General features: G+C 37.9%; 1 protein-coding gene across 6 annotated transcripts in view; it reads left to right on the top strand.

Annotated features, from left to right (window-relative positions):
• The window catches only part of LOC127412422 (collagen alpha-1(XIX) chain-like), a 210,820-nt gene that overhangs the window by 115,444 nt on the left and 78,542 nt on the right, over positions 1-16,834 (top strand). For all 6 annotated transcript variants that reach the window (XM_051648762.1, XM_051648761.1, XM_051648760.1 and 3 more), the window contains 7 exons: positions 3,925-3,960; positions 4,291-4,326; positions 4,690-4,725; positions 4,806-4,850; positions 5,400-5,444; positions 6,833-6,886; positions 12,306-12,395. In XM_051648762.1, coding sequence (XP_051504722.1) covers positions 3,925-3,960; positions 4,291-4,326; positions 4,690-4,725; positions 4,806-4,850; positions 5,400-5,444; positions 6,833-6,886; positions 12,306-12,395 — 342 coding nt within the window. The remainder of the gene's footprint in view (positions 1-3,924; positions 3,961-4,290; positions 4,327-4,689; positions 4,726-4,805; positions 4,851-5,399; positions 5,445-6,832; positions 6,887-12,305; positions 12,396-16,834) is intronic.

Genomic DNA, 16,834 nt, shown 5'->3' with positions numbered 1-16,834 from the left:
GTTCCATTTGTTGACATTAGTTAAAGGTGCTATATGTAATATTGACAACAAGCATTTGAAATGGGTACTGCAGTCCAAATTCAAAATATTGGAGAGTTGTCTGCCCCGTCCCAGACTCGAAGCTCATGCGGGTTGCCAGAATGTTGACATGCAAATTAGCCAACTCAGCATCTGTTTTAAAGGATTTCTGGGCTTTAAGCTGTCTCCATCTTCCAAAGGCATCTCCAATCTTTATTCTTGTTTTACAACGCTTCTGGTCATGGTGGTTTTTAGATAGATGGTGAGGCTTTTCAGGTTGGGTGGTATTTGTAATCTCTGATCCAGTTTGTTTGCTGGCCTCCATGGCTGCAGCACGCAGTGTTGTTTGCTTGCAAACTTGTTCAAATCTGGCAACCCGGCGGTGTCGAAATACTATTGGTGAGTGGGCAGTGGGCGGGATCACACAGGCCAAAACATAAACAGAAATTCCGTCCTGGAATGGAAACTTGAAAAGTTGAATTTGCTGGTTGTAGCATTGTTATCAGAGAAGCCAGTATTTCAACTTAGCATGTTTCCTAATTCTCTAATGACAAATTATGGTCATTTTGTGATTTAGTACAGTAAAAAGTACTACATATAGCACTTTTAATGCACTTTGAACTAACATGAACTAACAATGAACAATAGTATTTTTATAAACTAACATTAACAAAGATTAATTAATGCTGTAAAAAAATATAATGTTCAGTGTTTGTTCATGATACCTAATGTATGAACTAATGTTTATGAATGGAACCTTATTGTAGTGTTACCTATTTTGGGTAGTTACTAATAGAAGACTGTGTCCTACTGTATATCAGTGCAGCACTATTGGACTAGTACATAGGCTTTATCTCTAATGTGCTGACTGGTTACTAATAAGAAAACCTACGAGCCTTAGGAAGCTAACAGCTTATTGGTCGCTCTTAACATGAAATTTGCAAGGTTGGGAACAGCATCGCTGGTGTTCATTAAATCAAAAAGGTAAGATAAAAGGTGCGATTTGACAGCAGGGCACAAAATCAATTGATTCTGCCTGCTGTGTGAATCTAGAGCTAAATGGGAAAAGCTTGGGCACTATAGCCCTTATAATCTAATTTACAAATATTCATGATGCCAGAAAAGAACAAAGATTCGGATTGCGGCTTTGCCAATCTTTTTTTAAATGGCTGATTAAGATTATGAGCGACACAAATATAAACTGGCTTTTAAGAGTTTGATTGTTCTCTCATGGTTTCCTCTTTGGTTGGTAATTTGATTGTAGCTGGCTGTAAATGGATCATGCTGTTTAGCGGTAGTTCTCTTTTAATTAGGGATGTTTAATTAATGGCTTTTTTTTCGTCCAAGGAAAATACCTTCAAACAACTGTATCCTAAATCCCATTTCCAGATTTGAATTACATTCTAGTTATAATTAGCTGTTTTTCGCATATTAAACCAGAGCAAGTCAATGTATGGTTGCGCTCAGCTAACTTAGACAAACAACGGTACGTTGTTAGTTAAAAAAAAACATAACAGCTATAGCATAACAGCATTTTAAGGCATCATAGGAAGGAACTCTCCAGATGTGATGGCTGTTCCAAAATGTTAGCAGAAAAATTATGTTGCCTTCTAAGATACCTCGTTTTTGCCAAATTCTAAAGCAGCATGGCACGTAGGATGCACTGCTGCAAGCTCAATGAGAAAAAAATATTTATTAAAAATATATTAAGATTTCATTCAGTACAGAAAAGTATTTATAAAAATAGTTTAATATAATAAAAAATTGTCTTTTTAATCGCAATATGTGTGTGCAATGTACAGTATTTATTTGCTTATGAGAGTATTGCATCATCACCTTAGCAACATGCTATCGTCAAACTCCATTGGAATCAATTGTTATTTGTATTCCAATCTGAAATGCTACATATGAAGAGCAATCCATACAGCATCACTCATTTGTGAGGTTCAATTTCGGTGCTGCCTTAGAGAGTTGCTGCCTATTTAGGCAGTATACAGTAAAGCAGCTCACTCGGTTTAAAAGCAAAGCTTGTATATATTACTTGCTTTTAGGGGCTGTTCACATAGGATGTATTCTTGCATTCAAAAACGGCTAGACACAGAGCAGTGAAATGGAATGGAATGCAGGGGTCTCGAGTTGTGTTTTTTTTTTTTTTTTTTTTATAAGTTGAACTTTTAACTTGGCACATGCTCTTCAAAATTCATTACTCATGTCATGAGACACTGAAAAAGAAAGAGATGCACTGCAATGGTCAAAGACATCCATCTGTAGCGCATGTTTACATAGACCAACAACTAAAAAATAGTGCAGACGGAACGAAAGAAAGCATCCTTAGGTGTTCACCGATCACCAGGTGTTCATATTTTGGTCACACAGAAAATATATTTTGCCTCCAGCTGTGCTGTTTTTTAAATAGTTTTTCTATGTCAATATGAGCTAGATGGACTTCTTTGACTGTTAAGCTATGCTATGTCTCGAGTTCTATGTCTCACTGTTTTTTAGCATTTTGTAAAGGAGTGCTGCATTTTTAAGATGCAGTGTGAAGTTAAAAACTATAACTTTTAAAAACACATCTTGAAACACCTGCAATCTGTTCCATTCGTTGCGCTCTGTCTAGCTTTTTTTAACACAAGAACACATTTGGTCTGAAAGGCCCCTTATGCAGCACAATGAATAAATGTACAAAACAAGCACATTCTACATCCTCTAAACCAACTTTTCTTGAAGTTACAGTTCATCAGACCTCCTGTTGTTTCATCTTTATTCATGAACTTTTTTACAGTGCACGAAACAGTAAATGACTCGATGGGTATCCATCAAAACAAGCTGTCCTTCATCATTGACTGAGAGCCATCAGAATGATTGACAGGCCATTAAACCTGCTGAGCACTGGTAGTTAATGGATAAATGGAAATTCAGAATCCACCTCTCTGTGGCAGACCATAATGGTTTGAAGAGTGCCATTTGGGTCTGTATTCAGCGAACTGTTGCAGGGAAAGGTGTTTGCCTTTTTAAATATCATAAACCCTGGATAAGTACTAATCTCTTGCATAGAGGGAGTCCAGACAGTTAGTTGAAAAAGTGAGAGGAAACTTATTTTTTATGCTTGTCTAGAGAAGTTGAGGATATCACAGAACAGAGACCAGATCTAAGTGTGGACTGTTATGAAACAAAACTGTTTTGGGTTTTTAATGGAGGATGTTGCATGTCTCCAAATAATTTTTTCACGACACTACAGGGGCGACCTTACATGAGGTTTCTAATGTCATTTTGGAGACTCATTTTTAGATTAAGCACAAGCTCTTCCCCTTGAACCAACTCATTATAGCCTAATGAATGCAAAATTGACCACCCAGTTTTTCAGCCGATTTGGTTCCAGATGAATTTTTCCATAAATTTTCTCCATAGGGATCTAAAAAAAAAAAAATTCTATAAAGAGTTTAAAGACTTTGCACTTAAATTCTTTTTTTAAGGGGAATAAACTTACATTGCATTGCAAATGATGTATTTGAGGAAAAAATGACTGTACAATATACAATAAAACTATCCACTAAGTCATTGATTATGAGTATAAAAACAACATATTTGAAGTTTATATATATATATATATATATATATATATATATATATATATATATATATATATATATATAAACTGTTAGTTTTAAAAAACAATATTTCAAAAAAATGTCCCTACATTACTTCTTTCTTAAAAGGACTGCCAACATTTTCCTGGTACTTAACACATTGTGGATTTAGAAATGTTTTTTTCATACATATTAAATACATTTGCAATTGTATTTCAATTAAATTGAAACAATGGAATATAAGAATGAATAATAAATGAAAATGTAAGCAAGTGAAAATAAATAATAAAGATTTTCTGTTTTCTGTTCACGTAATCAGGTTATGACAGCACATGGCCTGAGACTTTCTGGACCTGTAAGTTTGCCTTTTTAGATGTCATTTAGATGTTAGACTATTTAGAGTATAGTATAACATCACTTTTGAAATTCACTTTTGAAGTAATATCGTGTCACACAATTTTTGTTGTACATTTAATTTGAATGAGATCCATAATTCAGATATAAAGCATTTTTTATGCCTTGGAGGACTTTTCGTTTAAATTCAGTCAGTCAGCTGTAGTAACATACTGTAAATGCACTATAGACAGACTCATGTTTTCTTCAAATGCAACCATGAATTAATGAATAACCTTCCTTTTTTTTTTTGTTTTTTTTTTTTTTGTTACCTCTCTCTCCAATACATGAGGGGGAAGGAGGCGAGAAAGGCCAGAAAGGAGACCAGGTGAATATCCACAAATTAACATTAAATAACAATCAGCGTTTGTAGAGTGTTAGAAGAAAGTTCAGCATAAGTTCATCTTTCTAAAGCTAGTCTAACAGAAAAATTGTTTCAGCAGAGGGGAAAAATAAAAGCTGTTCTGTCAATAAAACAGACAGCCAATCAAAACGCTTGATCCAGCTCTCTTTTTGATCTTTGAGATGCTAGTGGAGTCGCTCAAAGGTTTCAAAAGGGAGAATGTTGTTTTAAAAGCATGGACACATAAAAAGCATAATGTTTTTCAACCTTGAAACTGTCTTTCTCTATTGTAGGTCTTATAGAAAATGTGATTTCATGTCATTTCAGCATTTTCTCTTCTTTCACCAGGGTGAAAAAGGTTCTGAAGGCCCACAAGGACTAAAGGTGAATGAAACTTGTGAAAGTTATATTTTTAAATATAATGTTTTTATTGCATTTTTTAACTTGTTATCGGTCTCATAAAGGGAGATACTGGATTGCCTGGGCTGACAGGGACACCGGGACCTGAGGTATGAACTCAAACTTTCATAAACCTCCAACCTGGCATCTTGCGATTTCACAAAGATCAAAATAACATTTAAAGTCCATCTACTTTAGTTTGATAGACTTTTTGTAAACCATGTCAACATAGTTGGCCAGGAGAGCTGCTCTGCCATGATCTTTGTGATTTAATGACTAGTGCAAAAAGCTTTCTTATGGGTGGCTTCTTGCAACCAGTTCCTGCTGGGTTAAATGGGCTATGGAATGTTACGAAGGTCACAAAAAGACTGATTTTTGACCCTCTTTTCAGCAAAGGGTACAGAGAGAGACCTCTCAGAATAACAAGCAGTCAAAATGCTAACATTTTCACAGTTGGGAAAAAATCTGAGTAACTAAAATCCAATGGTGCATGACCCTGGCAGAGAGAGCAACTGAAAACAGCCATTGAAAGGTCTTGCTGCAAATTTTCTGTACTTAAATTTTTAGCTTGTGACTTGGCAGTGCCTTACTGTGAGACCTGGAATAAGGTTCATAACACTCGTTTGAAGAGATCTCAACATCTGTTTGTGTTCTTACAGGGAAAACCAGGTCCCATTGGCCTTCCTGGTCTTCTTGGAGACCCGGTAAGCAGCAAACATTTTAGTTTTTAGTGGTGCTTTAAGGCAAGCCTTACAGTTACTATTGCTTATAGTTAGGTTTAGGTATTTGAAAAAAAACCTAACCTTAAGTATTAAACCATAGTGCCTGACCAGCAACATTTGTGAATTCACTGAAATGCACTGAAAACCTCTCAGAACACCCAAACAACCACATAGAAATGCACCGAAAACCACTAAGAACACCCTAGCAAACCCCACCCCCCAACACCCTAATAACCTTCTAGAACACCCTAGCAACTGCATAGCAATGCACTAAAAACCACTCAGAACACCCAATCAACCACCTAGAACATCCTAGCAACCACATAGCAATGCACTGAAAACCACTGAGAACACCCTAACAGCCACCTAGAACACCCTAGTAACCACGTAGCAATGCACTGAATACCACTGAGAACACCTTAGCAGCCACCCCATCCCCCTAACAACCACCTAGTACACCACATAGCAGTGAACTGAAAACCAATTAGATCACCTTAGCTGCCGCCCCAGCACCCTAACAACCACCTAAAACACACTAATAACCACAGAGAACACCCTAGCAACCACCCTGAACACCTTAACAACCAACTAGAACACCTTAGCAACTGTAAAGTGATGCACTGTAAACCACTTCTAACACCCTAGCAGCAAACCCAGCATCCTAAAAACCACATAGAACACCCTAGCAGCCACATAGCAATGCACTTAAAACCACTGAGCAGAGGCGGACTGGAGATCGCAAGAACCGGGACTTTCCCCGGTGGGCCGGCCATGAAACGGGGCCGCGATAAGCTGAAAGGGACAGCAGTCTACAACTTCACATCGAACACCAGAGCAACTGCATAGTAATGCATTAAAAACTACTCTGAACACCCTAGAAATGCCCCCAACACCCTAACAACATGGCAGTTAATTTTGCTTCGGCAAGCACCATTCATTTTTCAGTAAATGTGAAAACACAGTTATTTATTCTAATCATGCACTCCACATTCTTATAGTTTTTCTTTACACTCACTCACACACACATCAAAAAATAAAATGCATGTAAAAATGTATATCAACAAAGAGAGGAGAGAGATGAGGATTCAAAATGGTAAATTGTTACGCAGACAATAAGTAATCAATCGGTAATGTGAAAATTAATTTGCAGAGACGGGTACATCTGAGATCTCGACGTGTGTGAGGAAACAGCATCAGCATCACAATCTGTTCACTGCACCTGCTGTTGCTAACAAGCATCTGCCTTTATTCCAAAACGATGGGGTTATATTAGGGAGAAAATAAAAGTGTAGTGTTCTTGTTAAAAAAGTGGAACCTTCCAAAGGTTGTTAAAGCTTATAGACATGTTTCTTGTCTTTTCTGATTGACAGGGCTCTCCCGGTCAGCCAGGACTACCTGGAAAAGATGGAATGAAAGGAGCAAAGGTAAACAAAAGCACAGTTCGGATTTGGACATAGTGGAAGTCATATAACCTGACTGTTTGAGTGGGGATGTATATATGTAGTTCACATAAAATACTTGCTGACAAAGTTGACAAGTCCTGCAGTATGCCATGCTCTAGGAGAGAAAAGGCATTTTTACTTAAAGGTGCTGCAAGCAATTTTAGCCGTTCTAGAATGTAAACAAGCTGAGCCGTTGGCCACCTCTTTCCTAAAACCCCACACTCCAAAGATACCAAATGAGCTTTATTGAGACAGCACAAATGGTTGTCAAAAACAACAGCAGCAAAATAGAGCCCTCAACTGACAACTGTTATGAACAACATGGCATAAAAATGGCTTTAAGCTTCAATAATTCGCTGCAGCTACAGTACTATGAGAATGTGCAAAATGATTGACAGGCAGGAAGCATCATTGACCGCGGACACATTTTTGTTTGCTGTTTACAGAGTCTAGATCTGTCACAGTTAAGATATCTCATGATACTTATTTAATTAATATCTTTCAGGGAGTGTGATTTTTTGCATACCTTTCCATGAAAAAATAGCTTTCAGCACCTTTAAGAAGTGCCACTTTTTACTTAAAGGGATAGTTCACCCAAAAATGAAAATTCAGTCATTGTTTACTCACCCCTGTGTTGTTATAACCCTATATGACTTTCTTTGTTTTTCTTAACACAAAGGGAGAAATTGTGAAAAATTGTTGTTCTCAGTGATGTCATACAATGGCAGTTTATGGTGACCACCTCTTCAAGCTTCAAAAGAATGCAAGACTGTAATTCAGAATTCTAATAAATGATTCCATGAGACTCATGGAATAAACCAAAATCTAATCTATTATTTAGTGAAACTGTTGACAGACCATTGATCTCCTGTGCGCTTTCATGAGAGCAACAGTTCACGCATCCACCTCGTGACATGGGCGTTCAAGCGAAAATACATTTTGTTTATCTAAAAACAGGACTTCCACAGCGATAGCGACAACAGAACACAACGCAGCTGCACACAAAACAGAGAACATAAATTACTAAACATGTCTGAAGAGTTTGTTGTCAAAGAATTTATGCATTTCTATGCCCAGCCTTATTTTTTTGAACTGAGTATTCGGAAATCAAACAGAAACATAGAGGAGGCTACAGGGAACCATAGTCAAACCATGTCCTAACCTGACAGCAAACGACACACGATAAAAGGTATATTTTCTATGTTAATCAGAGTTTTTGTCCTAACCAGCAGTGACGTGCGACAGTGCATTCTATTGATCGCTTGTTTTAAATTTTCGGCATTGCGCCGTTAACTCCATCCATTGTGAACTGGCACCAGTCCAAAAAACATTCTCATAACAATATATTAAAGCCAGCATCTCATGAGCCAGTTAAAAGCTACTTGATTTTGGCCAAGAATGTTACACCTAATGAATGTTTTTGCAAAGGTCTCACTCTCTTCAGGTCTCTCACAAATACTCACCAGTTCAGAATGAAGAAGAGGTGACAGGCATTCTGTCTGTTTGATTGAGGACTTATTTAAAAAAAATAAGGCTGGGCATAGAAATGTATCAATTCTTCGACTACAAACACTTCAGACATGTTTAGTAAGTTGTTCTCTGGTTTGTGTGCAGCTGTGTTGTGTTTTCTGTTGTTAATATCACTGGTGGCCCTGTTGAAGCTAAACAAAACGCGTTTTCGCTTGAACGCCTCGCGAGAGGTAACGTAACTACTGTTACTCTCCTGCAAGGAGCTCTAAAGCTCCCGTACAGACTAATGAACACGCACAGGAGATCAATGGTCGGTCAAAAGTTTCACTTAATAATACATTGGTTTTGTTTCTCACTAAATCTAATCTTATTCCTTTAGAACAAGACAAGAGTCGCATACAGTAATTTATTGTCTGAATTATACTCTTGTGTCCTTTTGAAGCTTGAAGATGTGGTAAACATTAACTGCCATTGTCTGACATCAATGAGCACAGCATTTTTTCACAATTTCTCCCTTAGTGTTGAGAAAAAGAAAGTAATATAGGGTTATAACAACACAGGGGTGAGCAAACAATGACTGAATTTTTATTGTTGGTTGAACTAATCCTTAAAGTTGACCTCTAGGCAGGGAACAATGAGAGAGGTAAAACTAATACACCTAATTATATTTCAGGAATGTCTTCTATTTACTGAAATTAGCATAAAGTGTCTATAACTTAGGGCAATTGAAAAATGGCTTCTCAATAAAAAAGTGATCCAGTGAGACAGCTTGCCCCATGTGAGGGGTAAACTGTGTCATGTCATGGGGCAGGTTGAGTTATTAGGGAAAATAAATGAACAATTTAGTATGAACAAGTCAGTAACACTTCACAATAAGGTTCTATTTGTTAACAAAGTAAATACACTAGGTATCATGTACTAATAATGAGAAATATATTTTAACAGAAAATAATATATTTTTAATAATCTTTGTCAATGTTTATTCATAAAAATACAATTGTTCTTTGTTAGTACATAGTACATTAACTAATGTTAACATAACCAACTTTTAATTAACACAGCTTCCCCCTAAGCATTTAGCTAATTATTTTATAACCATTATGAATGCAGTTTTTATGACCTCATATTAATTGAGAGACTACATTATTTGTACTTAAATGGATAGTTCACCCAAAAATGAAAATTCTCTCATCAATCTACTCACCCTTATGCCATCCCAGATGTGTATGAATTTCTTTCTTCTGCTGAACACAAAGATTTTCAGAAAAATATATTTGTAGGTCCATACAATGCAAGTGAATATACAAGTGAATGGTGGCCAGAACTTTGAAGGTCCAAAAAGCATATAAAGGTAGTATAAAAGTAATCCATATAATAGTGATACAGTTGTGCTCAAAAGTTTGCATACCCTTGGAGAATTGGTAATATATGTACCATTTTTAAAGAAAACATGAGTGAGCAGGCAAAACACATTTCTTTTATTTCTTATGGGATTCATATTCAACTGTAGGTTATAACAGAATGGCACAATCATAAAACAAAACATGGCAACAATGAAAAAAATGAAATGACCCCTGTTCAAAAGTCTGCATACCCTTAGTTCTTAATACTGTGTATTGCCCCCTTTAGCATCAATGACAGTGTGCAGTCTTTTGTAATAGTTGTCTATGAGGGCCCCAAATTATTGCAGGTGGTATAGCTGCCTATTCGTCTTGGCAAAATGCCTCCAGGTCATGTAAAGTCTTTGGTCATCTTGCATGAACCGCACATTTGAGATCTCCCCAGAGTGGCTCAATGATATTAAGGTCAGGAGACTGTGATGGCCACTCCAGAACCTTCACCTTTTTCTGCTGTAACCACTGGAGGGTCAACTTGGCCTTGTGCTTAGGGTCATTGTCGTGCATTGAAAGTCCAAGAGCGTCCCATGCGCAGCTTTCGTGCAGAAGAATGCAAATTGTCTGCCAGTATTTTCTGATAACATGCTGCATTCAACTTGCCATCAATTTTCACAAGATTCCCCGTGCCTTTAGAGCTCACACACCCCCAAAACATCAGTGAGCCACCACCATGCTTCACAGTGGGGATGGTATTCTTTTCACTATAGGCCTTGTTGACCCCTCTCCAAACATAGCGCTTATGGTTGTGACCATAAAGCTCTATTTTGGTCTTGTCACTCCAAATTACAGTGTGCCAGAAGCTGTGAGGTGTGTCAAGGTGTTGTCGGGCATATTGTAACCAGGCTTTTTTGTGGCATTCGCGCAGTAAAGGCTTCTTTCTGGCAACTCGACCATGCAGCTCATTTTTGTTCAAGTATCGTCGTATTGTGCTCCTTGAAACAACCACACTGTCTTTTTCCAGAGCAGCCTGTATTTCTCCTGAGGTTACCTGTGGGTTTTTCTTTGTATCCCGAACAATTCTTCTGGCAGTTGTGGCTGAAATCTTTCTTGGTCTACCTGACCTTGGCTTGGTATCAAGAGATCCCCGAATTTTCCCCAAAGTGATTGAACAGTACTGACTGGCATTTTCAAGGCTTTGGATATCTTTTTATATCCTTTTCCATCTTTATAAAGTTCCATTACCTTGTTACGCAGGTCTTTTGACAGTTCTTTTCTGCTCCCCATGGCTCAGTATCTAGCCTGCTCAGTGCATCCACGTGAGAGCTAACAAACACATTGACTATTTATACACAGTCACTAATTGCAATTTAAAAAGCCACAGGTGTGGCAAATTAACCTTCAATTGCCATTTAAACCTGTGTGTGTCACCTTGTGTGTCTGTAACAAGGCCAAACATTCAAGGGTATGTAAACTTTTGATCAGGGTCATTTGGGTGATTTCTGTTATCATTATGATTTAAAAAGGAACCAAACAACTATGTGATAATAAATGGCTTCATATGATCACTATCCTTAAATAAAAGTCAGTTTTTTTTTGCATGATCAGTCATATTTTCAAAATCAATGCCAAAATTTCATAATTTCTGCCAGGGTATGCAAACATCTGAGCACAACTGTATAATAGGTGTAGGTGAGAAACAGATCAATATTTTAGTCTTTTTCACTATACAGCTTCACTTTCACTTTCACATTCTTCTACTTTTGTTTTTGGCAATTCACACTCTTTGTGCATATTGCCACCTATTGGGCAGGGAGGAGATATTTTATTAAAAAAGGACTTAAATATGTTCAGCAGAAGAAAGAAAGTCATACACATCTGGGATGGCATAAGGGTGAGTAAATAATGAGAGAGTTTGAATATTTGGACTATCCTTTTAATTCATTTGTCATACCATATGACAATTTTAAGTGAACTAGGGCAGGCAAAAAGGTGTTTCAAAATGGTAAAAAAAACTTTCAAAAAATGGTGACCAGTTACATCACCTAAAATATACACTTATACCATAATACATTCATATTTGATGTTCATTGCAAAATGTAAAGTATCAACTTCTCATATTTCTAATTTCATGTTTCTGCATTATATGCTGAAGCACCAGGGAGTTAGTTTTAAGAAGAATTTGCTAACCCTAGACACTCCACTGAGCTACTGTATGTTTAGCTTGTATATTGCAAAAGTTTGAACCTGCTTTAAGCAGATGCTGAAAATGTTGCATTTGTAGTTTCAGAGATAAGACTGATTAAATCTTATCTACATCTCTTCCTTAATATGTAGACTGTGCAGTGTTTTTGATGAGGCTCAGCATAGGTGGATCTTCAAAGCACTAAGAACCTTTTCAGACTTGCGTATCACCACTGTAGAGATTATAATTCTAGGTTGCCTGCATTTTGCCCACATGTCTGGAATGTTTACATCAAGCCCTTCTTTTTAAGGCAGGTGTGTGCCCCTTGCCTCGTCAAATGACAAGCCTTTTGTGACAGGGTTTCTAAATGCCAGCTGTTGATGTGTGTGTATGTGTGTGTGTGTGTGTATAGGGTGATGCAGGCGGAGCACCAGGGCCAATAGGCTCCCCAGGCCCCAAGGGTGAGCCTGGTGAACCCTGCAATGCTGGACCATGCAATGCGGTAGGCACTCAACACCATTTCTGTCTTTCTCTTTCATTTCACATACATGATCTCCATCAGAGACATTATAAGGATGATACATGTCACTTGTGTATCAATGGTTAAAGGATGGGCAAGGAGGAGGTCAGAACCGGCAGAACAGTCAACGTATACTTTAATGACATAAACTCAACTTAAAACAACACAAAACACATAGACGCACACACACACACAGTGGCCGCATGTGTCTCTCTCTCTCTAACTGGCGTCTCCAGCTCCCCTTTATCTCTCTCTCCCGCTAATTAGTTGACTCAGCACCGGCCATGCGCCCTCATGATTCAGGCCGGGGGGCCATCTGGACTGGCCTACTTACCCTCTATCTGTGGAGGGGAGACGCTGCCCTTCCGGCCGTTCCGCCAGCCGATGGTCCTCCCCACCTCCTGGAAACCTGGGGAGAGATGAGGGGAGGGAGAGGGGAGAGGAAAAGGGCGAGTGGGAGAGACACAGAGAAAGAGAGAGAGAGAGAGAGAGAGAGAGAGAAAAAAACTTGCTCGCCAGTCCCCGGACACGCCGTCGCCTGGTCCTCTGCCACTCCTCCAGCCTCTAGCGGATGACAGCTGCTCCTCCCTGGGCAGACGGCAGCGAGTCCTCTGACCCATGGTGGACGTAATGGCTCCTCCCCTTCCTGGCAGATGGCAGTGGTTCCTTTGACTCCCAGCGGTCGGCAGTGGCGAGGACTCCAAGACAGCGCATCCCTCCTCCATCCCAGGTTTCGGCACCAAGGTAAAGGATGGGCAAGGAGGAGGCAGGAACCGGCAGAACAGTCAGCGTAAACTTTAATGACATAAACTCAACTTAAAACAACTTTAAACACATAGACGAACACACACACAGCGGCCACGTGTATTTCTCTCTTTCTCGAACTGTCGTCTCCAGCTCCCCTTTATCTCTCTCTCCTGCTGATTAGTTGACTCAGCACCAGCCGTGCACCGTCATGGCCCCTCCACGCCCTCCTCCTCGTCAAATGTTCATATGAATGGGAGAAATCAAAATGCTAAATATGGTGGCATTAGGAATGGAATTCCCGCTTACAATAAAAATAGCCAATTACCTTTTTGATAGAGACATTGCCTATGTGTTTATGCGCATTAGCTGGACCAACCTGAAAAAAACATAATTTGTTGTGTGATTAGAGCAAAAGAATGAAAATGTATGATGCCATTGTTACCACAATTTATTGCTGATTTTAGATATGTTATTTGAACATAATCTTGACCAACAGTTTTGGAGATTTCTGTCTTTCTCCATTCAAGTAGATACAAGCTGTTATTTAATCCTCTGGAGTCTGAGGTGTTTTTTTGGCACCTGGACATGTTTTGACATGCCCTGACATTTGTGCTTATTTCAGTTACTGACACCATATTAATTGCAAAAGTCTCATTACACTGTATTCAGCACAAATTGTGCTACAATAATATGTGAGCAACATGTATGTACTCGTTTGTATTTTTGAGAAAATCAACTTTAAACTTGGTTAGTAAAAAAAAATTAAAGACCCTGAAATAAGGCCATAAAACACATATTAAACTTTTGAACTTTTTTCACAAGACCTTTGAGTGCTGAATTTTGTAGACCAGATTCTTTGCTACAACATGTTGTGTCGTGTCTATTCACATATAACACTAAATTGATTTAACTTTTGTAAAGCACCTTTTATTTTAAGCCCTGTACGCACACTGTACGATTTTGGTCACGATTCTGCGACAAATTTCGGGAATCCTAAAGGATTTCTTTTGTCATTGGGTAAAATTGGTAATCTTACAACGTTTAGTGTGACATGCTCACCGACGGCCAATTAATAGCCTTTGCGATGATCTTTAGCCTCCGATGAAGTTCTGGCAGTGTCAGAAATTTAGCATCGCATCCGTATAGTGCGACTGCTTTTACGACGGCCAGACGAGATATTCTGCTCCTCTCTCGCACCCCAATTCACTTGGAAAGAAACCTGCTCCACGTTTGCACCACCATAGCAACATTTGTGCCCAGTTATCACTCTACTCAAGCTCTTTCAATGTTTTTTCTTCTTTTCATTTTACATGAAAATTTGAATATATAAATAAGCAGAAAATACTTGGAGAAAAGTGTAACACTTCAGCAATATGAAAGGATTATTCCCTGAATTAAATAAATGCAGAGCTTACAAAACTAAAATAAATAAATGATCGCATTTTCTTAACAAATTTTTTTCTTTACATATATTATGCATTTTCTTTACAACTTTATTTTAATTACTATTTTACTTTTAATAAATTTACTTTAAACGTCTGTAAACTTCTTTAGTTAAGATTCACACCACTCCAATTTTATATAAAAAAAGTTTGAACAGTTTATATTGGTATTTATGGGACGTTTTAATCCAAATCAGCAGATACAGTTGGATACAATTATAGAAATCTATGTCGTGTTTGTGCATTATCCAAAGGGAATTTGCAAGCTTGATATATTATTAGCCTACATGAATTTTCGAAATTTTGCGTGGCCGATAGGTTACTAATCTAAAAGAGGAGAAAGAGGTACTATAACCCACCTTTTTTGTTTTCCCCAGTGTGAACGCAGAACTTTGTCATTTTTCAGGCCACAAGTCTTTTTTCCACAATACATTTTTGCTTGTGGTGGCTAAATATTACTGTAGGCTTCCTCCCGCACTCACGTTCATTCTCCACATAATTTTGTGTATTTTTGAACAGGATGTCTTATTAAAGGCCTATCTGACAGGTGATGGAGTGGTATTGGAGAAACGGAAATACTGATGCCCTGACTTTCAGAAAGAAAGAAAAAAAACTCTCCCGTGCAAATCTCGCCATTTCACTTCTATTCATTGTTAACGGTCTATATATTTCTACGATCATGTTCACTGATCGGGATGATTAGGACCACCGATGCGTATTGCACAGCCTGACATAATGTCGCACAGTGTGCCATGGCGATATCAATGCGTACTCATATCGTACAGTCTGACAAGTAACAGTCCTAAAGGACTGTAAAAATCCTACAGTTTATAGCGGGCTTTAGAAAGGCTGTATGCAAGGGAGTGTCAATGGTCATGAATGTAATGGCCCACCCCCTTATGGGGCTATCAGTGTGGAATGCCACTGTGAGAAGACAAAAGAAAGACTGTTTTCTTTTATATATATATATATATATATATATATATATATATATATATATATATATATATATATATATATATATATATATATATTCATTTTTTATTGACAGCATAGTTCACAATATAATTTATATAAGTATTACTAACAATATATATATATATATATATATTTTTATTTTTTTATGAAATAGTGTAAATATTAGGAAAATAGTTATAAGGCATAATTTGTCAAATACTGCAAATACATTTGAGACAGCAAGATGCATTTAGAGTAACAAATGAAGGTAATGCTTGTTCAAAATTAAACTTTAGAAAAGGGTGCATTCCTTGTTCATTTCAAACATATTTGACATTTCATTACCTCTCAAGTATTCTATAAACAAATAAACCTCCACTGTGATTGGAATAATATATTGGAATAATATACAGTGCATTCAGGAAGTATTTAGACCCCTTAATTTTTTTCACATTTTGTTATGTTGCAGCCTTATGCTAAAATGCTTTAAATTATAATTTGTTCCACATAAATCTACACTCCATACCCCATAATGACAAAGCAAAATACAGATTTTTGATAAATTTGCAAATTTATTAAAAACAAAAAACTGAAATATCACATTGACATAAGTATTCAGACCCTTTGCTATGACATTTGAAATTTAGCTCAGGTGCATCTCATTTCTCTGGATCATCTTTAAGATGTTTCTACACTTTGATTGGAGTCCACCTGTGGCAAATTCAATTGATTGGACATGATTTGGAAAGGTACACACCTGTCTATATAAGGTCTCACAGCTGAAAATGCATATCAGAGCAAAAACCAAGCCATGAGTTCAAAGGAACTGCCTGCAGAGCTCAGAGACAGGATTGTGTTGAGGCACAGAACTGGGGAAGGCTACAAAAAAATGTTGGCTGCATTGAAGGTTCCCAAGAGCACAGTGGCCTCCATAATTCTTAAATGGAAGAAGTTTGGAACAACCAGGACTCTTCCTAGAGCTGGCCGCCCTGCCAAACTGAGCAATCGGGGGAGAAGGGCCTTGGTAAGAGAGGTGACCAAGAACCCGATGGTCACTCTGTTTGAGCTCCAGAGATCATGTGTGGAGATGGGAGAAACTTGCAGAAGGACAACCATCACTGCAACACTCCACAGATCTGGGCTTTATGGCAGAGTGGCCAGACGGAAGCCTCTCCTCAGTGCAAGACACGTAAAAAAGCACCTAAAGGACTCTCAGACTGTGAGAAACAAGATTTTCTAGTCTGATGAAATGAAGATTTAACTGTTTGGCTTCAA

The sequence above is a fragment of the Myxocyprinus asiaticus genome, chromosome 21, assembly GCF_019703515.2.
Source record: "Myxocyprinus asiaticus isolate MX2 ecotype Aquarium Trade chromosome 21, UBuf_Myxa_2, whole genome shotgun sequence".
In the NCBI taxonomy this organism is placed as follows: domain Eukaryota; kingdom Metazoa; phylum Chordata; class Actinopteri; order Cypriniformes; family Catostomidae; genus Myxocyprinus; species Myxocyprinus asiaticus.
The sequence above is the reverse complement of the archived record's forward strand: the minus strand, read 5'-3'. Positions and strand labels throughout refer to the sequence as shown.